At 40.2% G+C, this 27,211-nt stretch overlaps 4 protein-coding genes across 5 annotated transcripts in view; all 4 read left to right on the top strand.

Moving 5' to 3' along the window:
- The first annotated feature begins 681 nt into the window (after positions 1-681).
- On the top strand, positions 682-1,527 carry mrps15 (mitochondrial ribosomal protein S15). Its single transcript, XM_046044504.1, has 3 exons — positions 682-699; positions 757-999; positions 1,281-1,527. The coding sequence occupies exons 1-3, from the start codon at positions 682-684 to the stop codon at positions 1,389-1,391; spliced, it is 372 nt and encodes a 123-aa protein (XP_045900460.1). The 3' UTR covers positions 1,392-1,527.
- A 1,317-nt stretch (positions 1,528-2,844) lies between these two features.
- On the top strand, positions 2,845-5,830 carry LOC123968458 (cornifelin-like). Of its 2 annotated transcripts, XM_046045240.1 has the most exons (4): positions 2,845-2,928; positions 3,940-4,091; positions 4,223-4,359; positions 4,613-5,830. In XM_046045240.1, exons 2-4 carry the CDS (start codon positions 3,980-3,982, stop codon positions 4,715-4,717), a joined length of 354 nt encoding a protein of 117 aa, XP_045901196.1. In that variant the 5' UTR covers positions 2,845-2,928; positions 3,940-3,979; the 3' UTR covers positions 4,718-5,830. The 2 variants fall into 2 exon arrangements, with proteins under 2 accessions (XP_045901196.1, XP_045901195.1); XM_046045239.1 differs by lacking the exon at positions 2,845-2,928 and having other exon boundaries at positions 3,632-4,091.
- An 801-nt stretch (positions 5,831-6,631) lies between these two features.
- On the top strand, positions 6,632-14,841 carry oscp1b (organic solute carrier partner 1b). The gene is made up of 10 exons (XM_046045972.1): positions 6,632-6,892; positions 8,382-8,536; positions 9,020-9,187; positions 10,059-10,139; positions 10,265-10,368; positions 10,889-11,017; positions 11,523-11,592; positions 11,833-11,972; positions 12,093-12,156; positions 13,754-14,841. Exons 1-10 carry the CDS (start codon positions 6,781-6,783, stop codon positions 13,871-13,873), a joined length of 1,143 nt encoding a protein of 380 aa, XP_045901928.1. The 5' UTR covers positions 6,632-6,780; the 3' UTR covers positions 13,874-14,841.
- Positions 14,842-17,004: 2,163 nt separating this feature from the next.
- Positions 17,005-27,211, top strand: part of stk40 (serine/threonine kinase 40) — a 15,336-nt gene continuing 5,129 nt past the window's right edge. The window contains exons 1-6 of the mRNA XM_046044953.1: positions 17,005-17,225; positions 20,715-20,841; positions 21,334-21,419; positions 22,016-22,159; positions 23,132-23,356; positions 24,280-24,332. Coding sequence (XP_045900909.1) covers positions 20,724-20,841; positions 21,334-21,419; positions 22,016-22,159; positions 23,132-23,356; positions 24,280-24,332 — 626 coding nt within the window. The 5' untranslated portion in view covers positions 17,005-17,225; positions 20,715-20,723. The remainder of the gene's footprint in view (positions 17,226-20,714; positions 20,842-21,333; positions 21,420-22,015; positions 22,160-23,131; positions 23,357-24,279; positions 24,333-27,211) is intronic.

Below are 27,211 nucleotides of genomic sequence, written 5' to 3'. Positions count from 1 at the left end.
CAGGCAGTTCCTTTGACCTCATGATTCTCATTTGCTCTGACATGCACTGTGAGCTGGAAGGTCTTATATAGACAGGTGTGTGGCTTTCCTAATCAAGTCCAATCAGTATAATCAAACACAGCTGGACTCAAATGAAGGTGTAGAACCATCTCAAGGATGATCAGAAGAAATAGACAGCACCTGAGTTAAATATGAGTGTCACGGCAAAGGGTCTGAATACTTATGACCATGTGATATTTCAGTTTTTCTTTTTTAATAAATTTGCAAAAATTTCTACATTTCTGTTTTTTTCTGTCAAGATGGGGTGCTGAGTGTACATTACTGAGAAATAAAATGAACTTTTTTGATTTTTGGAAAATGGCTGCAATGAAACAAAGAGTGAAAAATTTAAAGGGGTCTGAATACTTTCCGTACCCACTGTACATACACATTATATACAATGAAAACAGAATATGCTATCCTTGTGTATATCTGTACGTCTGCAAAGGAAGGCTGTGGACAGATTTGATCAAAATTCTTAGATGACGTAGAATGCCACAGGGCAGACAGTTGACTTGCACCACTAGAACATTGATGTATGAAAGATGTATGTCTCCCCACATTTCCTCTCTGCCTTCCTTTGTTGTAAGGCATGCGTGTTCTACAGGATATCCTGTGTACTCCCCCACATTAAATAAGGACATGAGTAACACGGTCATGGTTGGAAATTTCCAAGTTACATCAAACATTTTTGTTGAAATTAACACAGGTAATTAGGTGTTTCCTCATAAGCCTAACGCCAGACTTTTATGTTTTATTTCATTCCAGGACAAAGCTAACAAGAGGCGGATGCTCATGGCCATTGACCGAAGGAAAAAGCTTTTGAAACACCTTAGGTTGGTTCGCTATGATGCCTTTGAGAAAGTGTGTGAGCAGCTGGGCATCACTTACACCTTCCCTCCAGAGTACTACAGACGGGCCACTCGCCGCTGGCTAGCCAAGAAGGCCTTCTGCATTAAGGTAGCAAACAAATGACACCATTAGTCTTTGTATGTGTGAATATGTATAATGTTTTTCTTTGGTTGTATATAATAATGGTATCAATTGGAGATTATATATATCTATAAGATCTAATATCTATATCTTTCATTGCACACTAGTGAAGCAATAATGTGTATTGTGTCTGACAGCATTTCTCTGGCTTTGTGTAGGTTAACGTGTACACTCTTCTAACTTGCCAACATGTACAAGGTGTTATTTTGGGCCACCACTGACACTTGGTCATGTGCGTCTCTTCTCAGGTCTTCAACGAAGTGCAAAAGCAGAAAGCAGAGCAGAGGCTGAAGATGAAGCAAAGTTTAGCCTCCGCAAACACAGAGGCAGCCAAGACAAAAGCTGTTGACACCCAATGAAAGACAATAATAATGTATATTACAACATGGCATGTGCATAAACAACATGTATTGCCGTCATACAATATTTGCTTTTGCTTTCAAGTTGATGTCAGAATTTAATGGAAATAAAATGCACCAGAAAGTTGTACCCAAATGAACTTTGGAAATCTTTTTGTACTGAAATATATGACTCTCAAGTAGATATGTTTAATATTTATCTGTACAGAACAAGTGAGGCAGGCCATTGATCTCACTTGTGCGAGGTATTAACTGAAATAAGGAACTCAAATTACCAGATAATAAGGAGAAATTTGGCAGTCTGGCTACACAAAATGGCTAAACTGCTGAATGTTCCACTGTAGGCTGCATCTTAAAGGACTCAACACTGAAACCTGTGGCAGGAAACTACTGCTGCACTGCTCTCTATGTCCACTCTGTTGCACCCGTGGTCGTGATGTCAGCTGATATTTTTCAATCAGCTGTCTGAGGCAAAACTATGAAACTAATAGAATATTTAGTTTCGATAGATTTCTGCAAGCCTTATGCAGAATTTGTGAGTTACCATTATGCCAACACTTGTCAGTATAACATCTGGTGACATGACAAAATTTTATGGAGCACTGATTGGCTTGTGGTCAAGTGTTTGTGGAAACGGGAGTTAAAACAATAACACCTGCACAATAAGATGACTTCATCACAAAAGTGCAGGAAATAAGACATGAGAAGCTTATAATGTTCCATTGTTGTTAGCAGCCTAAGAGGTGTTGGTGAAATCAGTCCTGTTTGAGGATGTACTAATAGGGTTGCTGCGTTATAGTGCAATGGGTCTCTTATTTTGTGCAAATATCAAAAGGATCTTACAGTAATGTGATTTGGTACATCACCTCAAACTGTTGCCATATGGTCACGATTCAATTTCATATCCAATATGCTGGATAACAACAACAATAAATTTCAGAGATATAAGCATTACTAGTTTCGGATTTCACTGTATGTATAGGCTCCATCATCTTGGAAATGTCCAATCATCTTCCAAGTTATTTCATACTTAAGACTTGGAACACTGACAAAAGCAGCCCTGTACTCGCATGTAGTTTTGTACTGGTTCAAATCTAAATAAATGCATCCATTCTTTGAGAAACTGCAGTAGTGACATGACTTTGGTTGGTTAAAACCTCAAGCTGTATGACAAAAGGGACGTGATGCATTTGTGGTTGGTTTATGAACGCATGGTGTAAACCGTGAATTCTCTGAACGGCGCTAATCGTATGTCAGATTGGAAAACCATTTAAATTGAAGCCATCACTTTTTAACAGATACATGTGCCAGTGATCTGTATCTGTTTGTGATTAAACCCTCTATCATCCACAAACCAAAGTAGCAGTTCTCGTTAATGGCCTTTTTTGTCAGCGAATCACCACAGATGTTTGTCATCCTCAGAAACAGCAGTTTGTTGGCAAACCAGCATTTCGCAGCTCAAGCTCGTCACAGCTTCCTGTGTGGTGCGCAGCTTGTCAGTTTGATCAGGAGGAGTGCACACTGACAGACTCTTCTGGTAAGTGACACCTTTTTTTCTTCTCGCAGTAGATTAACTTAAGAATTCTCCGTTAATTTAGTTAAACTGATACTGCTCATAAACCTATTTGCAAAGCATTTATATTTTGTACTTTTTAAAAGTTGCACATTCACAAGAAATTCTTTTTGACAGCATTGATACAAGATAACATAGGCTGTCACATGTTCTTTTGTACTTCAGGTTAAGTTATACCATCATATTCATTTTTAAGCCCTTTGTATGTAATAGTTTACATACATGGCTCATAGTATGATCATTCATACTTATCTATGGTGACATTTATCAGTTTGTGTCACAATAACATACTTTTAAATACCAGTATTATGATCTAGAACGGTCCTGATTAACTATAGACTATATATAGTGATAAAATCCTAAAGGGAAAGAAGCAATCTATCTGCAATCTGCAATATTTACAATGTTTCAAGTCAAGTCTTATATTATTTATATACATATACTGACATATATACATATTTTCTGAGCAATGTTAGTTGATGGGAAGCTAAGGTGTTATAAACGGGTTGTGTTCAGAAGGATTATCTTGAAACACGTTATATTTCAGGTTAAGATGCCAGAAATGCAAAACAATGATCAATAAATTAGTGTGTAAATCACAAAAGCTCAAAGCCACAAACTAGTTTCTTGTTCTGTGTTACAGAAGACGTCCATGAAATGTTTGTTGATACATTACATGCTTTGCAGGAAGATTTATGAAAGCTGATTGAGCTGTATAAATTACACATTATTTCTCTTTTAGACTAATTCTCCAATGGAGAGCACTAGCATATATTTATTATACATCTGAATCATTCTATGAAAAGTCAAAGTCAGGAAATTAATAGCATCACATAAAAGTACTCATGACAAAATGTGAAAGCAATTGTGGCACACGGAAAGACTGTTTTAGTCATATCTCCTACAGCTTTTCCACCTGACACAAACTGCGTTGTTTCTTTATTCCAATGCTAACAACTGAAGGTGTTCCTATAGGCAGCTAAATCAAAAACTACAAGAAATCCAGTAATCAAAAATGTCGAACCCAGTGGTCACTCATCAACCAGGTGCAGGCGGCTATGGGACAAATGTCCAAACAGGAGAGTGGAGCACCGGCCTGTGCTCCTGCTGCAGTGACATGTTAGTCTGTGAGTATCCTATCATTTAAGATGCTTAAATTTAACATTATTATTTTCCAAACACCAAGCACACACTCGGGCATTTACATGATATTTCTCTTTCAAAAATTCACAATGAAATACACTTCTATTGTGTGCAGGTGCTCTTGGTTGCATCTGTCCAATTGCATTGAGCTGCTACACAGCAAACAAGTATGGGGAAAACTGCTGCTTGGGTTGTTTGCCAGGAGGCTTAACTGCCATGAGGACTCATATGAGACTGACCTATGGTATTCAGGTAAGTTACTAATTAATTACTGTACATTCAAAACTCTTTAGAAGACCCTTGCTTATGTTTTAGGTGGTGGTGTAAGTGTCCTACAGGAAACCAGACCTGTTTTCAGTAACGTGGCACTTGCGACAGCCAGAGATTTCATGAACATGTGAAATGTTGGGTGTTCCCTGAAATTGAGAAACCTGAACTGCAGCTCATTTCCTCATAAAGGGTTGGTGTTCCATGTTGTGATTTTTTTACAATATTTTAACCACAGGGAACAATAATCAATGATGCCTTGATGACCTTTTGCTGCGGAATCTGTGAGACATGCAGGATGGCACGAGAAATCCGCATCAGGAATGGAGACATTTCGCCGTAACAAGGCATAAAGGATTCTGGCCCATACAGTATTTTCTCTTTGTTGACATCCAGCCATTGTGGAAGTAATTTGTTTATGCCTGTAGCAGGCCTAGCTTTGATAGAAACAACAAAGAAGTCACAGTTAATGAATTATGCAATTCCTGCCATTCCATAATTTTTCCTATAGTCTTAAAATATACCTGTGTAACAGTGTCACAAAGTGCTGTTAAAGTGCATTACTGTAAAGAAATTGCAATGTTCAATCACTCACAACATCAAAAATTTTGTTTAAACATGATCCATTGTGTATAACATTTTCAATAAAAATTATTGTTTAATGTTATTTCATTTCCTTTTAATGTAGGAAATTATATAGCAACTTAAGATATGATGATCTACATGGCGCTCAGACAAGAAAATGTGTCCTATGTGGATTATTTTGGTTATAATTAACCCTTTCTTAAACCATTTAATCACAGTCTTTTTGGCTTAGTGACCCTGACCACTTAAAATAATGTGTGTACTTATGATACTTTATCACAAGGACATCAGGTGAGAGCATTTCAACAAAAGAGTAATTTCCTTCTCCAATTTTTTCATTAAAAGGATTTTGTAGAGTCTTGTAGAGGTAAAAGTATTCAGTATTTCACAAGAACAGACGCAAAATCAGAAACAAGAGAAGGATCTGGTGCCCTGTATGTTGGAACCACTGCTGTCACTCACTGTGGTGCAAGGTTTGTTCAGATATGATGAAAACACCATGCATAAATTCATTGAGTTTGTATGTTTTCTTTTTTTATTTTCAAGTCTCCTTTGGAGCATTTGCGATTTAATTGCATGTACAATCTGCTGAACAAAGTCAGTCCGATACACACTGCGGTTATATTGAAAAATTCACACTGCCTAACCCCTTCCCTTCCATGTACGTCAGAATGCACAACGCTGTGATTGGTGTTTTTGCCTGTAGCAGGCCTAGCTTTCATGCAAACAATAAAGAAGGAGCAGCTAATGAATTATGCAATTCAATGTATTAAGTGTGATTTTACCTGTTGCCTTATAATATACCTATGTAACAGTGTGACAAAGTGCTACTGATTTGCATTACTGTAAATAAATTGCATTGTTAAATCAATCACAACATCATTAATTGCATTTAAACATGATCCACTTTGTACAACATTTGCAATAAAAATGGGATTGTTTAATGTTATTTAATTTCCTTTTAATGTAGGAAATTATATAGCAACCTAAGATGTGATAATGCACATGGTGCTATGACAAGAAAATGTGTCCTTTGTGGATTATTTTGGTGAATATTAACCATTTCTTAAACCAGTTAATCCCAATGTTTTTGGCTTAGTGACCTGACCACTGAAAATAATGTGTGAACTTGTGACACTTTATCACAAGGACATCAGATGAGAGCATTTCAAACAAAGTAATTTCCTTCTTCAATTTTTTCATGAGGAGGATTTTATAGAGGCTTGCAGTGGTTAAAGTATTCACTATTTCACAAGAACAGAAGCGTAATTAGAAACAAGAGAAGGATCTGTTGATTTGTAGTTTGGAACCACTGCTGTCACTCACTGTGGTGCAAGGTTTGTTCAAATCTGATGAAAACACAATGCATAAATTCATTGAGTTTGTATATATTTTTTATTGTCAAGTCTCATTTTCAACATTTGCGATTTAACTGCATGTGCAATCTTCTGCACAAATCAGAAACAAGAGAAGGATCTTTGTGCCCTGTAGGTTGGATCCACTGCTGTCACTCACTATGGTGCAAGGTTTGTTCAGACACATATTTATTGTTTTATTTTCAAGTCTCATTTGGAACATTTGCGATTTAATTGCATGTGCAATATGCTAGATAGTCAGGCCAATATCATTCACACCGCCTGACCTCTTCTTTTCCTCGTACGTCAGAACGCACATCGCTTTGATTGGCTGTTTGCTTCGTGGCCTGGCAACCAGAAGAGGCTTTACCCAACAGACAGACCCCCTATCGGCAAGCTTTCCTGCTATCTACAATCGCTAGCCAGCTTACGCTTTCAGGAGAGATTCAACCACCCAAATACCATCATGTCCTCAAGAACACTGCCTCTGCTATTCATCAACCTCGGCGGAGAAATGTTGTACATCCTGGACCAGCGGCTTCGAGCTCAGAATATCCCTGCTGACAAAGCTAAGAAAGGTAGCTTGGCTAGCTTAGCAGCTATCCAGATAACAACACAGATGTCACCCTGCAGGAAAACGTTGGCGTTAACTTACGCTGCGATAATGTTTATTCAGTCGGTTTGTCCTTTTATTGGTTAGTGAATTGATAACAAGTTTCTGTGATTCAGAAAAAGTCCATACAAATGTAAGGCGAGAGTTAGTTAACATAAATGAGCCAAGTGTGTATCTTTTGTAAAGCCACATAGTTTGATAAAATCATAACTTACACAGACATTAATTAATGTCATGTCAATTATTGTCCCATTAATTGGGAGCCCGGGACAGATATCAATTCGTAATGCTCTATTGTCAGTGCATGGGAAACTATCTTTTCTGCCATAAAAGGCTGTATATACGATCTAAATTATGTCATTTTAATATGCAGCAACATTGGTCAAGTCTTGAGATGTCATTCATCAACCTGGTTTTCAGAACATCATTTCTCCTCATCTATCTCCTTTGAATTCATAACGTTTCCACAATAGCTGGCTGGATAGAGGAGGACAGAAGGAGAGGTATTATTACAGAGCTTTAGTATGATCGTGCACCGATGCATTAGTAGCTCTGCGCTCTGCTTTGTCCTAGACTGAAGCAACACGCTGAATAAATAATAAGACTTATAGACCTCATGTGCACAGATCAACTCACAACTACTGCGGTTGTCTCTGCACGTACTCTAGGTACATCATGTGAGTGGCTGGGTCACTCAAATGCTCAGGTCCTGGCCACAAACTTTATTGGTTATCGGGGGCCTTCATTGTATGGTAAGGTTTACAATGATGGGAGATGTTTTTAAAAGAGTGATCAATATTTACATTATTTATTCATCACATTGAAAAGTATTTCAATCTACCAAGTAGGCCAAAATACCACATGTGACGAAACACACACTATATTCCATAATATAAACACTACATAAAATTGTCCCTTACCTCAAAAAACTGCACGTATCAAGAAGCTCATCTGAGGTGCTCTGAGAGCAGTGTTTCATTTTTCACAGCTCCTTTTTTAGTAGTAGAGCTTCCTTATGGGTAAGTAGCCGAAAACACTACTTAGCTTTGCTGTGTTAAGCAAGTTTATTTTCCTCACCCTTGAGCCAAAAACAAAAAAATCCAGAATCTAGTTAATTTTTCGAAAAGGTGATCGGTTTGAGCTCTGACTGACATAACAATGATGGTGATCACTTCTGCCAAATGCTACAGTGACTGATAGAAGTAATCATAGCTCAAACACAAAAGTTTTCCTACCTAGCTATTCTGTTGCCCTGCTAAGTAGGACATATGCTGATGGCTTTCCATGCTGCTGCTTTATTAGGGTTGTTGGGATAGGCTTTGGATGAAATGGTTCTGGACTTGTAGAATAGATGCTCATCTGCCTGCTTCTGAATCTGAAGGTGTAGAAAGTACATTTGTCTAACCTCAGTTAACTTTTTGTGTACTTTTCTGTTGTACTGTTTGCCTGACTAGTTATGAATGACATCATCACCACCATGTTCAACAAAAAGTTCCTAGAAGAGCTTTTCAAGCCACAGGAGCTTTACTCCAAAAAAGCTCTGCGGACTGTGTTCGACAGGTTGGCCCATGCCTCCATAATGAGACTCAATCAAGCTAGCATGGATAAGGTCAGTCATTATGTGTATACACATGTAACCCCCCCTGTACAGCTATACACTGCATGGTATCCTGTGTGTGATGAATAGTTCAGTTCCTTTTTTCACTAATTTGATTTTTCACTTCAGTTCACAATGTTTATCCACACATTAATCACATTCTCTCATCAGCTGCACAGTGATGTTAGTTTGTCTTACAGCCTCTTCAATATACACACTGGATTTGTACAGTATTAAAAAAAATAAAAAAAAACATTACTTTCGATCTGCACATCAGTCATTGTTTTATATTTACATAAGAAGTGTGTAGATCTTGGATCATCATTTTGTTGCATTGAAACATGTACAACACTAATTCTGAAGTATAAAGCTATTCATATATTATATATTGTATGCTGCTGTGTATGGCTCCCTCTGCTGTTTATTATACAACAATATTCATTTTATTTTGATGGATGAGTCAGTGAAGTCATGCATGTATGTCCCTCTTCACAGCTCTATGACTTGATGACCATGGCTTTCAAGTACCAGGTCCTTCTCTGTCCCCGACCTAAGGACATCCTCCTCGTCTCCTTCAACCACATGGATGCAATCAGAGACTTTGTGAAAGACTCTCCCAGCATTCTCAGCCAGGTTGACGAGACGTACCAACTGCTCATTGAGGTATGACATGTGATTTCACTCTCTTCACGTTTGTTATGGACAGGAGTGGGTAGCAAAATAACATGTTGTTGGGGTTTCCTGCTGTGTGCTGCAAGATGTTTGATCTTTGATTTTTTTGGTGGTATGTGAACTAGGTCTAATTTTAAAAAAAGCAGAATGCATAAGGCACCCAAACTTAGCTTAGTATACCGACGATCAAAGGAGAAAGAGAAACAACTTCAAATGTAAAACATAGTACAATCTTTTTTTTTTTCAAACCAGTTATAATCATAGTCAGCTGTGGAGTACAAAACTGTCATTGCGAGTCATTACTTTTCCTCAAACAGGATTTTAAAAACTATAACTGTAGTACAACTTCTATGGCCAAGAAGAGGAAAGACGTGCCAATGTTTGTGTCGTGGTTACCAAAAGTAGGATGAATGTCTTCATATCATATATATACTGACTCCAATAGAAGCATTTAATAGAAGGAATTTAGGTGGCAGTGAGATATCTGTAACACTAGGATAAACAGTGTTTCGAGTCAATATACAGCTGTTAATCATCTACTTATCTGATTCAATATGATCAGAGATGTAGGTAATATATTATGCTGTCATAGTTTCAAACCATTTGGATTATAGTCACATACATTGATCTACAGTGTGACTGCACTTTATGTCAAGTGGCGCAGCAGCAGTTATTTTTGGACATTTTTTGTTGTTGATCATACTAGGTTTAGGGTTAGGGTTAACCAACAAAGGAATATACTGTATACACACACATATGCTAGATGTATATGTATATAAATGTTTATGTTTTTATATTAAAACCTTATTTCCATTTTATTATTTGTTATGTAGTTTATATTTTAACATTGCTGTTTTTTTAGATGTATACACCCTTGTCTAGTGGGGACTTCCAGCTGATCAGACAAACTCTCCTTATCTTCTTCCAAGACATGCATATAAGAGTAAGTCTATTATTTGGGCAAATTTGAACCATGGGGAGAAAATTAACTGGATAATATGAAGTTCTCAGTTGCTTTGTGTTTTATTTTCCTCAGAAGCCTGTCTCTCATGTTTTCTTCTACACCAGGTGTCTATTTTCCTCAAGGACAAAGTGCAGAACTCCAATGGCCGCTTTGTACTTCCCACCAGTGGTCCAGTGCCTCATGGAACACAAGTCCCTGGCTTGATAAGGTAACACAATATATGGCAGTTTTCACTCTGACCCAAATCTCCATTATAAAGAATGATGGAGATAAATAAGACTGAGATTAAATAAGTGGCTTGGATAGTAAAATGTACCTTTTGGCCCTTCCGATCATCTTTAATGTTAACCTGTTTGTCTTTCATATGTTTTCTGATCTTTCCCAGCCACTGTAATCTTACGTTAAGTAGGCCTATCTGCAGCTAATTGCATTACAGAGGTTTTATTGAACCAGCAATTACATTCTAATTTTAGATACATTGTATGTTTAGCTTACTTAATGATTGTATGTGCACAGTGAAACATTTAATACATCAAGGAAACAAGAGCTCACATGTAGAACATTTAAATACATTTAAATATTCAATGTAAAATAGGTCTTAAGGGTTACACTTCAGAGTACTACTTTCATCACAGGAAGAATCACAAGAAACTGGTCTGCATAGAAAAGGTACTGAAAGCATGCTTGTCCATAGTATTTTGTGGGTTTTTTTAATCTGGTAATTTCAGGATGTTTAGCTGTACTGGTGAAGAGGTGACCAGGCTGCAGTTCAGTAGTGGAGGAAACTATACCGCTGCTCTCCGGGAGGGATCTTTTGAGATATTTGGAGACCGGGTCACCAAACTAGGCACAAACATGTAAGACACTGAAAAGTACAGAAGATGTACATAAACACGACTTCGGCTGTATTTATGCAATGGCACTGCTTTGATAATGATTTTCTGTTAGGTAATGAGATATTTAGAAGTACTAAGTCAAAGGCAGCTAAACTTTATGATGTATGATAATGCTTTATCATTTATCTAAGAGGTCTGATCAGTTCTGCTGGCTATTGGGGAGTTCTAGATGTTTAAACTTAAGTGATTTGATCTCACACAAACAAGCTATAGAGGATTAAATGCCTGGGACTTTCTACCATTTAGTAAAAGGTATAAAGTCTATTAGATGAGTAGACATTTCTACTACACTAAACCAGAAAGCCCATTAGCTTTTGATTCAGTAATCTTAATCTATGCCATGATAGTGGGTCAGTATGTCTGATATATTGCAAAAAAGCATATACTTTAAATTAAGCATTTGCAATGTCTTATGCAGGTCATCTTTTTTTTGCACAGTCATGGTTTCTTTCTCTCTTTCATTCAGGTACAGTGTAAGCCGCCCAGTGGAGACCCTCATGTCAGGAACATCTAAAAATTCTGCTCAGCACACTAAGGTAAAACAACTTCACTGACAGCACTGTAAACATTAATTAATTCATGTATACACAAAACATTTATGAACCTCAAGACTGGTTCTGACATGTTTGAACTCTTTGTGGTGTCCACTACATAACATGCAAAGGAATTTGGTAAAGTAACCCGGGTTCCCGAACCATATTCTACTTCCCGGTGCTTGTAAACAACAGGCACAGCACGTATAATATTGACGTAAACAAGCCATTGTGTGTCAACAGGTCAACACTGCTCCCAACCCTCTGGCCAAAGAGGAGCTGAATCTGTTGGCCAAGTTAATGGGAGGATTAGAAGTTCAGAAACCAGGGAATGCAGACAGCGGCTTCAGAGTCAACCTCTTTACCACTGACGAGGAAGAAGAGTGAGTCCTTGTATTTGTATTGTGTACATTCGTGTTGTATGGCACTTAATCACATGCTACTGCTACTTTTCCCTGTGTGAAAAAATCCAACCATTTATTTGTGACCCTCTTTTATCACAGAGAGGCATTAATATCAAGACCAGATGAACTTTCATATGGAGTCATAAACATTCAAGCAACAAAGGTAAAGCTGAGATGTCTGTCCTCACAAAGTGTTTCTTTGAGTAGGAAAGAATTAATGTTCAGTATTACTACATGAGTCTGAAAATCTGAGTTGCTGTGCTCCTCAAAGCAGTACACGTTTTCTGTCCCTGAATCTTGTCATGTAGACATTAGGGTGCACTAACTAAACAACTGATCTCAGACAAGGTGTATTGATTACAACATTACTCTAGTTAGAGAGATCTGGGACAGCAGTGATTGTGATAGTCAACAAGGACCCTCACCGGACATTATGTTTGTTTATGTCTGGCTAGTGATGGAGCTTGACTGGGGCCGGAGTTCATTGAGCCTTCCCTCCATCTGTTCATGCGTAATGCTAGTCCCTATCTTTGCCCTCTTTGCAGCCATGATGTCTCTTTTGTTTGGACTATCCAGTTTTCAGAGGCCTTAGTTTCCTCTTGCACTCTGATTAGATACTGCTCTCTTCCCATCTCAGACTCATCTCCGAGGTTCCTCAACTACAAGCGCATCTCGTTATTGGCTCTGATTAAATCAAACAAGTTTTAAAAATGTCACAACATCTGAGAGAGCTCTGTGGTCAGGACCTGTCTCAGAGTCATTCGAACTATAGGGACCTGTTGTGATGGGCATGAGCACATACGGTGGCCCTGAAGTGCAAACCACAACAGGAATTCGCCACAACACGACAGCATTTCTCCACATCACGACAGCAAATCTCCACATCACGACAGCAAATCTCCACATCACGACAGCAAATCTCCACATCACGACAGCAAATCTCCACATCACGACAGCAAATCTCCACATCACGACAGCAAATCTCCACATCACGACAGCATTTCGCCACATCACGACAGCAAATCTCCACATCACGACAGCAAATCTCCACATCACGACAGCAAATCTCCACATCACGACAGCATTTCGCCAGATCACGACAGCATTTCACATCACGACAGCAAATCTCCACATCACGACAGCAAATCTCCACATCACGACAGCATTTCGCCAGATCACGACAGCATTTCACATCACGACAGCAAATCGCCACAACACGACAGAAAATCTCCACATCAAGACAGCTGGTAGGTAATCTACTGCAGTACCTACCCTTTCCGTCTCACCAGTGCTGTCGTGTTGTGGCGATTTGTAGTAGTGTTGTGGTCAATTGCAATCGAATTGTGGTGAAATGCTGTCGTGTTGTACCGATTTGCTGTTGTGTTGTGACGAATTGCTGTCGTGTTGTGGCGATTTTATGTTGTGCGAATTGCTTTTGTGGTTTTCACTTCAGGGCCACTGTAAGCACAGATTTCACGCCAGCTTCAGGGTTTATGTCTCATATCTAAGAAATGTGTATTGGATAGGCAAATTGTGGCAAAATTATTTTAGGCTTCATTGGCCGAACCTGAAACAACTGGTCTTTTACTCATGATAATGATCTTGCCCAATTGAACTTATCTCAATGAAAAGCTTACGGTTATATGTCAATAATCAGAGATGTGAGGCTTTGCCAGTCTGACAAGATTTACTGTAATGAGGTATAAGTCCCTGTAATGGCCACTCTGGCTCTTTCATTGGTGGATTACATTCTCTTTTAGAACCAGCAAGCCAATGCAGAGCTGGCCAAGATCATGGGAGAGTTCACAGAGTCTGGCGATCAGTCTCCCAGTGCCAGCAGCAAAGGAGATGACCTTCTGGCCATGATGGACGGCCTGTAACGTGGTCACCCTGACAGAAATGCCCAGGGGGTGCAGCACAATGCATCGTCAACAGTCTGTTCTACCGAGGACCAGTCTGCTGTCTGTGCCTGCAAATACACAGCAGCAACCTCACGTGCAGCCAGAAAACCTTCTTTGGGTGCTTTTCAAAATGCAGATGTGATCAGTTTCCATTGGTTCTCAAATGACCAACTACAAACTGCAAATTTGAATAGCTAACAATTAAGAATGTGGCGAGCCAAGCTTTAAGCTGCAATACACTGTAATGGTATGTTTTCTGTAAACTGAAAAGAGGTTCAGTACATCAAACATACAGTAGGCCTATATCAGTGTTTTCAACATGTGTATGTGGTAATTGCAAAACATCTCTTTGTAAAAAGTCAAGATTTTGCATTTTTCTGGGTCCGACTGTGCTGCTGCACGCAAAATACACATTCCTTTACATCATTTATTTTTAATGTTAATAATACATCACAGTTTGAGATGATTTTCATGCTTTTAGTCCCTAATTTCATGTTTGTTTGTTACACAGTATTAATTTAGAATTTGTTAGGTTCTGTATTCTTCTGTATTGTTATAAAAACATTGTTAAATGATATTGTGGGGAAATTGGATGAAACCCAAGTGCTCTTTATAATTCACATTCCCTCAAATCTTTATTTTGGTAAGAATTATGTTTATTTTGCATCACGCTGTACTACCTTAAGACACTATGAGGAGCAACTTGAAAGACATTTTTCACTACAGATGTCTCTGAATGTTGAGCTATGGTCCAGAAATTTGTTAGTATAATATAGAGTAATGCAATATAAGTTATTGTCTAATATGTAAATATGTTTATTGCATACTTTATTTATTTGAATGTATCATTGTCTGTGTATAGGGAAGTGCATATTGCTGCAGTTGTTAAATTGTTGAATACAATGTAAGATTTTTAATAAATAGCTTCAATAAAAAAGGTTCGTAAATGCATATTATTGTATAAACTGCATCATTGGCTTCGGGTACTGATGCAATCCAAATGGCATGAACCTTGTAACAGCATGTTGTAGTTGAAATAAATTAACAATAGGGGGAGCTGACTAACCTTTCTAAACATCACTTACTGTCATGTACTGTCCAAACTGAGGACAACACCTTGCTACAGTGCTGTTTATTATGCACTCATGCAGTCTTTTTTTTTTTAAATGCACCAAAAGGTAATGCATACTTATTTCGCAAATTCACTTGCCTTAGGAAGGTAGGATTCACTGAAATTTAAAACAACAAATTTGTGATTGATTGTATATCTATTTATACTTACATATTTAACAACCAAACCAGAACATTAAATGCAATATGCTTCACAGAACTACAATGACAATTTCTATAGCAACAGCATTCTGCACCCAAGATATCTGTGTGCAATCTGCTTGCAAACGGGTTAAAGTGAGATTGTTTGCACTCCCCCAGTCAACCATACTCAGACAGACACACACACAAACATGATGCATACCATGCAGGCTAAACATGTTGGGACATTACTCTGAATTGATCTGGGGGAGGAGGATTCCAGTGAGGTCTTCCCAATAATGCTGGCAAAGGAGACACCAAGTGCCCTGAGGATACAACCTACCTGCAAAACAAACAGAAACCAGAGCTCACACCAGCCACCCTGCAAGACTGTTCGCTGGAATCAACCAACTTCACAAGAAAACAATATTTCACCATAAAGATATGCCGAATTCCCTATGTATATTGCATAACCAAGATAATTATATTTCAGTGGCATATTCAAAAGCAACGCGGATGTGAATTCTAAGATAGTAAATAATAGTCACTTATTTCAAATAGATGTTTCCCTTACAAAGTGTAAAAAGTGCTGTATGGGGAAGATGTGCAGTGTTTGGTCCATTAAGCCCACAAGTAATGTTACAAAAATATGAATTTACAAACAAAAAAGTATTTAAAGTCCATTCAACCTTACTTTCCCTTAACATGCCAAATAAGCCACTAAAACATGTTTCTCTCACAAACGCTGTATTTTGAGTTATGATTCAGTTTCCTTTTTGAAGACTGTGGGCAGGACACTGTAAAGCCACAAGCTGACAAATGTTTCATGTGGCCGGGGGCATATGCTCTGCTGAGTCAAGGCAGGAAGACTAGTGCAACGCAAACAAGTCTCTGCCATTTAGATTGCCCTCTCTGTGTCTATCACACCTGCCCACTGGTTTGAAACTGGTAGCTGTGGGTGTAATTTAAAGTCAGTTGGGGAGTCTAAATTGGGAACATAGGTGGGCTTTACTAAATGTCACTGTCATTAAAACTATGTTTGCTGAGTAAAGGAGAAAGAACTTGACTTTTTAGTGAGCTGAATCAATGGTTGTGTGTAATGGCACCTGTCTAATAGCAATTTCAACACATCTAGCAGCATCTCAAGCATTGTCAAAAACTGAAAATCGAATGCTTTTATCAGATGAGTGCTAGATGAAGTCATTGATCTGAGTCTGAGGTTAAACCGAATAAAATGCAATATGTGTCTTATGTGTTATAAAGCAACTACTTTTTGTAGAGCCTTATATAACACAACATTTTAATCAATAGCCAAATATCTCTATGTGCACAGTTACTGTATATTCAGTTTAGCTGTAGGAACAGGTAAGTTTAATGGTTTGCCTGAAGAGAAATGGCTATTTTTTAAATGCGATTTAAGTGGGACTGAAGATTAACTTAATTTCACGCTATATTGCTCATTATATTTTTCTTAATTTCAGATCACTTCTTATCGCTGGATGATTATAATATTTATTTGTAGACCTTTGTAGACGACAAAAGACGTTCTTAGTTTGTAATGTTAATTGTAAGAAGTTATGCTCTGTCTGACAAATGTTTCTGGTTTTGTCTCATTGCCTGGGCAGTTATTTGCAGGACACAAATAAAAAACTAACTGCAATAGCACTTAAACTTTACTTTAATGTTTCAAAACATCCCCATACAGACAACTATGACGTAATGTGTTTCATTTTGCAACTTTTATTGTGCAAAGAATTTCATCATCAGCGCGAAACCATTTACTAGGAAAAAACAGATAGGTGTTGACATTGGTCGAGCGCAGCTGTCAATCAAATAAATGTGTGTGCGTCATTTCCGTTGTCAGGTGGCGCTGTCGCTGTGGAAAGATGCGATCAGCGAAGAGCGGAGGCTTTTCCTTAATTGCTCATTTCGGTAACAGAGCCTCAACAACGCGAAACCAACCCTCTGTGGTCGCTCCTGTTTAAGAGACAAGCTCCGCATACCCACCACAGCGTGTACCCAAGAAATGTCCATGTTATAAGCAGACAACGCAGACATTACCCGGCGGTTTTGGCTCGAGGTAAGCGAGGTGGCGACTACATTGCTATAGCTTTCGGGCAAGGCTAGCCAGCTGTAATGTTACCTACTTTGTTTAAATGGCCTCCCGGCTGTTCTGTAGCGCCCGGCTTGGCGTTAGCTAACGTCGCCCGCCAGCAATCATACTGAAAACTCTCTAGCACATACGAATCCACGCTAATGTAGCAGTAACCTAGCTAGTAACGGCTGCTCTGTTTAGTTTGCACCGAAAGCCCAACTCCTTGTTGTGTTGTGTGCCCCTTTGTGTGCCTGAAGCTTTGGCAGCGTCTTCAGCCGAGGAATTCAGTCAGCTTTGTTGTCGTACTAAGTTTGTGTGTGCACTCAAGCTTTGTTTTATGCTAGCTTGCGTAAATATACGTCGTGTAAAAACAGTTGGTTGCGTTTGTATTTATTTAAACAACCATCTCAGTCAGACGTTGTTACATCAACGCACGCCATGTAACGTTAACGTGGTTTAGCGTGTGTGTTTTTAAACGTCTCAGGGTGGTCAACTTGGAATAGTTGTGGGCAAAACACATTAGCATCTGGCTACACGAGTTATTAGCTGTCTGTGGAGTGGTTTTGCACAAGGTGTAAGGCATAACGTCAGCGTTTTACTCTACGACTCGTCTCGTTTACACTTATCGCTGCCAGAACTGAGCGGTGTCCAGACCTTGCGGTCGCAAAATGGCACCAACAATGTGTGACAGTCTGCATGCATTTGTAATTATTTTCGTCTAGCGGTTTATAATGTGACCTTGTGTACACAGACGTGTTGTGGACGTTGTTATTGCAGTAATGTGGTCTGCAGTAAGATGTAGGCTTGATAGCCGTTGATGTATGAGCTGACATGAATGATTGACGTTTCATCCAAGCAGCAGGATAGAAGCATGTATGACCTTCGAGTTTCTTTCACCTCTTTGTCCTGACTTGTGTGTTTGGTGTAACGTTATATGTGAATCCATTGATTTGGATCATACTATCTCGCTGGGTTTATGTTCGCTCCAGATTTTGTTATCCACTTTGTTTACTACCTACTCAAATATCCCTATGCGTTCATTGTACATCCTGATATTACCTTGATTTTTGCAATCAAGCTGTTCTTGCAGAGCCAGACAAGTGGCATGGAGTCTGGGTGGGTGGATCTTGAGACACCTACATGGCTGTTTTGTTCTGATACTATTTAGGGAGCCCACATTTCCCGTGGGCACCGGCAGCGTGTCTCTCCTCCTTTTTGTGTGATATGATTCAGAGGCTGTATCTGTTCTTGTCCTCCCTGTGGTACAGTCAGAGGCAGAGGCAGTCTTGCTTGCCAGATCACTGGCTGTGCAGAGAGGCACAGCAGTGTCAGAAAAGGATAGCTGTGTGTTGTCATCACACTGATGTCATTTAGGTCAGTGTGCATCAGTTGGTTGCGTTGACCTTTTGCTTTTTAGATGTGTCAGGGGTTGGCTCTACAGCACTGCATCTGGTGTTTAGTAGGTAGATGAATAGCCTTGGGTTCATTTGTTGTGTGTCGTGTCGCAGTGTATGTCCATGAGTCACTTTGGTGTTACAAGTCCAAGGTGCATGGATTAGATGGGGTTTATTTGTTTGTTTTTTTTTTTCCTTCTATGTAGCTGTAGAGAAAATAAATGCATAAAAGGTACAATCACAGATTGCACTTTTGTTAGAAAGGCCACATATGAAATGCCTGTCAGTTTTGGCTGTCTGCTTATTTTATTCAATCCAGCAGCATTTGTAGCGCTCAACCAAGAATTTAAAATGTATTTTTCTGGCAGCACTGAAAGCAGTATACATTGTCAAATCTGCCAACCACTGTTGCCGCTAGATTATCCATTGCTTTGCCTTACATGACTCTAGAGTAAGATGCTTTCTTACTATTTGCAGCATGACTTGGTGTCACTCTGGCTTGTGCCATAAATGCTGTCAGAAAACCTCAGCTCATCAGACTCAGTGGGTGATGACTAGTGGAGATGGAGACAGATGGGCGAGAGACACGATGATGACACTGTCTGCTGTCTGGGATCACAAAAAGCCTCATGGAAGTGAGAATTCATACCAGCCCATACTGACTGCCAACTGTCCTGCCTCCTCTCTGCCCAAAAACGCCAACTGGCGAGTGGCGCACGATTAGTTTTGAAACAGGAAGATAGCCCAATTCATTAAAAATATGAATGTTCTGTAGTTTGTCCACTGCTTACATATTCTTAAGTATTTTAGAGTTTGTCAGCTCTCCATGTTAGTTTGCAGAAAATACTTTGTTTTGGATTTTGTTAGTCTGAATCACCTCTCTTGTGTAGTGGGTTAAAATATGCACACCAGTGCAATCATTCACTGACATTTTAACTTCAGATATGTCACTTTGTGTTCCTGTGGACCTAACATCTCTCAGGTGATTTTTTTTTTTTTTTTTTTTTTTTTTTTTTTATTATTATTTTTTTTCTTACTTACTCTTTTGTCCTTTCCCCCCAGTTGATGTGATGCATATATCAGAGTCTTGGGGGCACATTTTATTCCCTTATTGGTGTCTTCACCTGTACATTTAAGCTTTTCTGTCCAATGGAAACTCAGGACGACAGCAGAATGAATCATTCCTGTCGGTTCAAGGCACTACTTCCCTGTTACGGGAAACAGATGGGGTTTCATCACATTGGAACTCAGTATCAGTAAACAAAGCATACCTCTTGCTCTGAATCCTGTGAGTTAGATCTGCAGTGGCAGTTAAAGTAGTTTATGTAATGATGACGTGTCACGCTGTGTCACTGGTTCTTCTGACATGTAAATCTTGTTTGTTGTTAAAGTGAAAGGGCTTGTCATTTTTTATGTTTCAGCCTTGTTTGAACACACGTTCTTTCAGAGGAAGGTCTGCGCAGATAAGCTGGCTGTACAGATTTTGAGATAAAATGGCAGATTAAGAGCGGAAGGATTGTCTAAACCCATGTCCACTGTTACATGAAAAGCTAAAAATGGATATGTGGTTTGGTGATGAAACACACAAAAGAAATGCTTCTTTTTGAAGAATTGTGTGCTGGTGCATTACATTAACATGAGAGTATTTTTCATTTAAATTGCAAATTATGGTACATTTGCATTGCCTGTTGGGGAGATTGAATCTGAGGTGTCACCATTGACACCAGCAGCCATCATTCTGAATGGAGCTGTAATGGCCTCATATTCACACTTAAGTGTTGGTAAATGTGTGGGAGGGATATTTAAAAAAGACAGGGAGGAGCTGCCCTGAAGTTTACCTCCTTTTGGCTTCTGTTCACTAATCCGTACGCTCTTGACCAGCCTGTTAGGACCACTAGTTGCTTTCTGGGTATAGTTTGTTTATAAGCAGACTATTTATTTAACCATTGTTTGGTTATGGATAATGGATGCTGCTATTTTTTTTGTCATCAGTTGAGCGTTTGCATTCCACATGTATGCTCTTACTCTTTAACTTCACTATCTTTAACCCGTGTATTAATCTAAAATATTCTCCATATAGATCCCCAGTATGTCCAAGCGGCGCTCGTCTGACAGGGGGGCTGGAGAGGCATCAGGCAGGGCCAGCAAGCTACAATGTCCTGGGATATCTGGCAATAACGCCAAGAGAGCTGGGCCCTTCATACTTGGTAAGGAAGCTACTAGTGTTTGCACTAAGCCCCAAAAGTATGGTAATAGTAGTCAATATGTCTGTGTGGCTGAGATTGCATCTAGTGTACAATTGTTTGTGAATTTATGTAACGTGTGTGTGGGCAGGAAATCAAGAAAGGTATGTGTGTTTGAGTGAATGTGAGAATCGTGGGGTGCCTCTGTGCGTATGCACGCCTGAGACAAGAATGTGAAGAATTTTGCTGATCCCCATGACATTGGCCAGAAACGTCTGAGTATAAGACATTAAGGCTAAGGAAAATATTTTTCTCTCTCATATTCTTAAACTTGTATGTTTTCTACTACGAAACGCCTCCATTATTTGCAATACAGAGTGCCAAAGAAAACATTACACTAGGGGTGTTAATGGGTACGTGCACATGCAGCTTTTAATGAGTTGCAGCGAGAGCACACACTCCAGCATGAAGCCTGCCTTTTGGTCATGCAGCTGTTCCTTTTTCTTCTACTTGCAGGGCCTCGCCTGGGCAACTCACCAGTGCCCAGCATAGTGCAATGTCTGGCCAGAAAGGACGGCACTGACGACTTCTATCAGCTCAAAGTAAGTCTGTTGGGGTTAACACGCGATGAGTTTAAGCACATGATTCATAGACCATATCATTATAAACAAAGTTATGACGTCCTAGTAGACATCTGAACCTTTGACCTTCGTTTGTTGGTGTTTATTTTATAGCCCCCTGTTTCAGTCTGGCACAAACAACAAAACCTCAGCACTCTGTTTATTGGGGCTATCCAATCCTGAATATGTGATTCAAGGGAGGGGGCTATAGAAGGGGGGCAAAGGGAGAGAGTAAGGTAGCACCTCACCTGGAATGTCGACTTTTAACCCTCACAACCATGTAGTGAGTCAGAGTGTGACCCTTCCCTCATACCCGTGACTACAGCGCCTCAGTGTCTGCTGCACAGCTTGTTTACTGCTCATTAGTATATGAGCCACTATTTTAAACGGATAGTAACTTCTTATAGTATGCTAGGCAGATGTAAGTTAATGTCATGTCACTTAAAAAGCTTAGTGTCAGGACTAAAGATTAGCTTCATACTAAATGATTAAACTTCTCTTTCCGTTGTCTGACCCTGTTTGAACTCTTGTCTTGTCACCTCTGATGTTGACTCTCTTCTTGTGTGTGGTTATGGCAGATCCTGACGCTGGAGGAGCGGGTGGACTCTGCAGGGGAGACTCAGGAAGAGAGACAGGGGAAGATGCTGCTGCACACGGAGTACTCCCTGCTTTCTCTCCTGCACAACCAGGATGGGGTGGTCCACCACCACGGCCTATTCCAGGTAGACCGAGACACATATTTGGCAATAAGTTACATTTCTGTTGACAGGTGCATAGTATATCATCAGTAAGATAATGAATATCATGGGCAAAAAATAAGTATTTTCAACGGTTTGTGGTGTATTACTCAACACTGTGGGCGAGTATTCTGAATTATTGAATGCATCAACATTGCCATGGAGAAGTTTCTGTCACATTCTCTTCAGTTCAGAATATGGCATCACCATGTCAGTACAAGTAACGGCATGCTCTTATCAGCTCAGCAATAGAGGTTAGCTTGTCATTAGTCCAACCAGCTGCTAGCATTTTCTCTATCAGGAGTGCTTCAGTAGAAAAGTGGGAGTACCATTAAAGGCCATATTTATCTGCAGTCGTTCTCTATTCACGGCCCCATCCATTCACAATGAGCACCAAGCCCCCCGCCCCCCACCACCACCCCCCACCTGTCTTCCCGTCTGCCTCTAACTTTGTTATTGTTCTCTCTTCTCCCCCGTCTCAGTTCCACTCTGCCTGTGTTCTCAGAATAGCAGCATTGAGCCATGCACTCTGATTCATTTAGGCCTGCAATATTGATTGAATTATTATAGTGCATCTCCACTGTGAAAGAACCAGTTAATAATGTACGCTTTTAGAGGTGCTGACTGCATCTAAAAAAATAAATAAAAACTGACAACCTGATACAGAAATCAATAAGAACTGGTGACTCTGCTAAGACTGGAGTTGGAAGAAGAGGGATGACCTTTTGTTATTCGTCCTCCGCCACCCTGTGTGGAGGGGTAGATGTGTCTTATTCACATTGGTCAGCCGGTATAGTACAGGAATCCATTCAGTTTGATGCATTAATAGATGCCTCAGCTTATATTGATTTGGATGCTGTTGGAAAGTGCCTCTAATGTACATCCACGTCTCTGTCCACTTACAAAGTAAGCATATTTTGTGAAGATAACGGCTCACACTTTGTTGTTGTTCCCCAGGATCGCGCCTATGAAATAGTGGAGGATATGGAGGCCAACAAGGTGCGCAAGATGAAGAAGCGGATCTGCCTCGTGCTGGACTGCTTGTGTGCTCATGACTTCAGCGACAAGACAGCAGATCTAATAAACCTCCAGCATTATGTCATAAAGGAGAAGCGACTGAGCGAGCGTGAGGCCATCGTAATCTTCTACGATGTGGTGCGTGTAGTGGAGGCCCTACATAAGGTGAGTCTATGATGAGTTTTCTCCTAAAAGCCCAAAGTCCACCCCAAAGGGAGTTCCCATCTCCCACAGAAAACACTCTGCTCTGAACTGCCTGAAAACAGCTCGTTTGTAGTCTAGCCTTTACTTACGCTTTCTTGTGATGTCACAAGAAAATACGTGTGATAATGCTTGCTGAGCGACTTGTCTGACACGCCCTCAAAAACACTGGTGGGAAAAACACTGAGCTGCAGCACACCTCTCCTCTCCCTTCAAAACACTAGCTACCCTCCAGGCAGTCAATGGACATAAAGTTGTTACTGTGATGTAGAGACAGAGCTCAGTTAAAACTTTATGGATGAAAGATACTTTTGTATCAATTTAATCATTTACCAAGCTGGTCGGCAACATGTAGCCTACAGCTGAATCGAAGCTGTTTACGTTTTTTTCGCTGACTCGCCTTTCTCTGCTTCTGATTGGCTAGTAGTCCTTAACTAGGAACTGCGCATGTGCAGTTCCCAACAAAGATCAATTTAGAGACAGGATGCATCACTCCAGAGCTAAAACAAAGCCTTCAACACAGGGTGAAAAGAGGAGCTACAGCCATGTGCAGTATGACAAAAAATATGGTGTGTGTGTGTGTGTGTGTTTTTGTTTTTGTGTTTTTTTTAATTAAACTATGTAAATCTCTGCTGGTACAACCTCTAAATAGGATTTTGAACCTGAAAATGACCACAATACCGCCTCTTTAATCAATGAAGAAAGCCTGGACTACAATGTTTTTGTCAATTGTAGGAGAAATTTCTTTATTGTTAGCTAGTTGCAGATCCATTTCCATTACTCATCTCCCATCTTTGTGTGCCTCTCTCAGAAACAAACTGTTTTTATACCTCTGATTTAACTAAGCAAGTGTTTTTCTCCTCTCCACTTTTTTTCCCTGAATGCAGAAAAACATTGTGCACAGAGACCTCAAGCTGGGAAACATGGTGCTGAACAAACGGTAAGATGAAACGCATGCACTCATTCAGCCTCAGTTAGCTGGCCAATAACCCCTCCCCATAATAACGGATCATTTTAGCCTGGCAGTAAGTCATTCTTTCTCAGCTCACGGTGTGTGAAAGGCCTCAGCATGTATCCAGTGTGCATTTGGCTTTAAACTCACATTTTAAGAGTAAGATCAGTTGTAGGAACCTGAAGCCTTGCTCTGTTGTGCCTGACTCTGGGACCGTATCTGTGTGTTGAGTAAAAGCTGATGATGCATTCCCTGTGGTTGGATTTTTGGAAGCAGAGGGTGAAATGGACTCGGGTGCAAAACAGAGCAAAGAAAATGCCATTGCTTTGTTCTCAATGGGAGTGTTTTGGGTGGGTGGGTGGGTGGGGAGTGAGTGAGTAATGTTAGGATCCTGGTGAGTGCAGACCAGGTCAGAGTGCTGCAGTTCACAATAGGCCCTGTAGAAATCTACTCATCTGGACAGCCCTCTCCACACACTATATATACAGACTATATTAGAGAGATGGCTTGTGTTTATTCAGGAGGTGAAAAGTCCCTCTCTTAGCTGCTACTTTCTTTTTAATATGAATTTGTCATAGTTCTGATGATTCAACCAGATTTTGCATTTGAACCCATGGAACGTTGCCCCTAAACAGCAGAGGTTTGCGCACACATTCTTAGACTCTGATAATCATCCCACAGAGCAAGTTTTTCCATTTGGAAGGACACAGCTCACACACACCTTCCCATCCAACATACCTGCATCATGCACAAGTGTAATCGTAGCAGTCTCACTCCTCATCCATGATCTGCATGTCTGAATATGTGCATGGAGATGTCACATTCCACCCCCCCCACACACACTCTGTCCCCACCCAGCAGTAGCAGCAGTAGTAGTAGTGGCGGTGATGAAACGGAGTGTTTTGGCCAGGGGAGGAGGGTGGTGAGGAGCAGACGAGCGGAACACTCCGTCCCAGCTGGAGACAAAGGAGAGGCCTGCCAAAGGCCCCATAGCTCAGAGCTGACTCACACTGCAGTGCATGTCTCGCGCACGCACACGCGCACGCGCACATAGTCATCATTTATTTACCATCTACTCTCCTTTTTCTGTTTTATTTTACACCCCATTCCCTCTCCTGCTTTCATTGTCTTTCTGTTTAATCCCATTTGTCACATCCCTCTTTTTCCCTGTCTCCTTTATACATCACATGTTGCTTTGCTTGCATGTTTCCTGTCAGTCCACCCCGGATGTGTATGAATGAACAGTCAGTCAGTATGGGAAGGACACGGTCAATTTAGATGCAGACCGATCCCAAAATCCCCTCTCCTCGCCTGCTGCTTGTCGTCACTCTGGGAAATGCACCAAAGCCATCAACAAGCTCAGCAGTTTATGCAAGAATGATGTGATTTCCTTTTGCAGAGCCAGCTGTTATGAAAGCAGGATGTCGTAAATCAATCTGCAGGGTCTACGATGTATGTCAGAGCTGTTGACTTTCAAAAATGTTGTATTTATAAGGGGACAGTCGGATATAGACACACCACAGCAAGTTGTTCTGTTTTTTGTCTTGTTTTTATTTATTCTAGAGTTCCTATTAGTTTACATCACCGTACCCCCTGTACTGTTTCAGGGAAGGATTGCCCCTTCTGACTTGAGTGTGGGCATAGTGTATTTTGTTTTTGTGCTGTCTGGCACTGTTCTGAGAAATGAAATTTGCTGCTCTCTGTAGAAGTTGCCCTGCATTTAACCTCCTTTCTCGTCAGCTGGTGTATTTTCAGCAAAATGTTGTAGGCAGGGAGGGGAAGTCATGGGAGCTGTTTTAGGTTTCTGGTTTCCTCTTACCCGTGGTCACATGACCAGGAAGCAGAGATGGTGTGGTCTCTCTTTGGTCCTCAGGGACCCTTGCCTCATGAGGCAAACATGCAATTTCATTTACCCAATCTCCGGTGCAAGAATAGAAGCCTGGGTCGTGATGCACACAGACAAAAGAACAGACTCCTCCATAAAGGAAGCTTTTATGTTAAGGGTCCTTGAAGCATTGAATTCTGTTCCTCTGGACCATCCATGTGCAGATCAAAAGGGCACTGTATGGTTAGAGACTTGGATCACAAAAAGCTGTTGAAGGGGATCACACAAGTAGCTGGAAATTATGTGAACTGAGTGTTCTAAGGGAAGATTGAGATCGGAGCATTTGGTGGAAAATTGAGTGTCTGACATGAATTGGCTCCAGACACTATAATGGGAGCAATGAGTTTCTGTGGAGTAGGGTGTGAAAGTGAGAGAGAATAGGGGAAGCTGTTGACCTCAGGCTTTTTAGAAAGCGGATGTGGGTGAGGAGCGTGATCCAGAGAGGACCCAAGTTCTAGACTGTGGCTGCTTTTGTGTGCGCTCATGTGTATTTGTGTGTTCACGATGATTGTGTGGGTTCCCTTGAAGTTGCGCATTTGTGTACATATTTTAAATCTTCGTGAGCTTTATATATTTGCTTGCCAGCCCATCACCATGCAGTCTTAGTCATCGAGACAATTATCCCAAGCCACAGGTTGACTCATGTGTTTGTCAAAGTGCTGCTTTTTTATTTTCTCTTTCTCTATCAAAAGAATGCAGAGATATAGAACAGTCCATAGTCCCTCTGCTTTAATACTGTTAGGTTTTACTCCACCACAAGCAAAATAAATTTAAACCTTTTTGCAATGCAGAGTTGAGTGTAATAATTCTCACATAGGTGCTTTTCCTTTTTATGATCTCTTCATTTGTGATTGGTTTAGATTTCATAAAAGAGCACTTCAGACAATAGATGATTGTCTATTAGGTTGGGCAATATGACGGGGGGGGGGGGGGGGGGCTGTGCAGAGGTACAGATGTAGCAATACAGTTTCTGCTATATATT

Source organism: Micropterus dolomieu, linkage group LG03 (genome assembly GCF_021292245.1).
Source record: "Micropterus dolomieu isolate WLL.071019.BEF.003 ecotype Adirondacks linkage group LG03, ASM2129224v1, whole genome shotgun sequence".
Classification (NCBI taxonomy): Eukaryota; Metazoa; Chordata; class Actinopteri; order Centrarchiformes; family Centrarchidae; genus Micropterus; species Micropterus dolomieu.
Note: the sequence above shows the minus strand (reverse complement) of the source record. Positions and strands in the feature narration are given on the sequence as shown.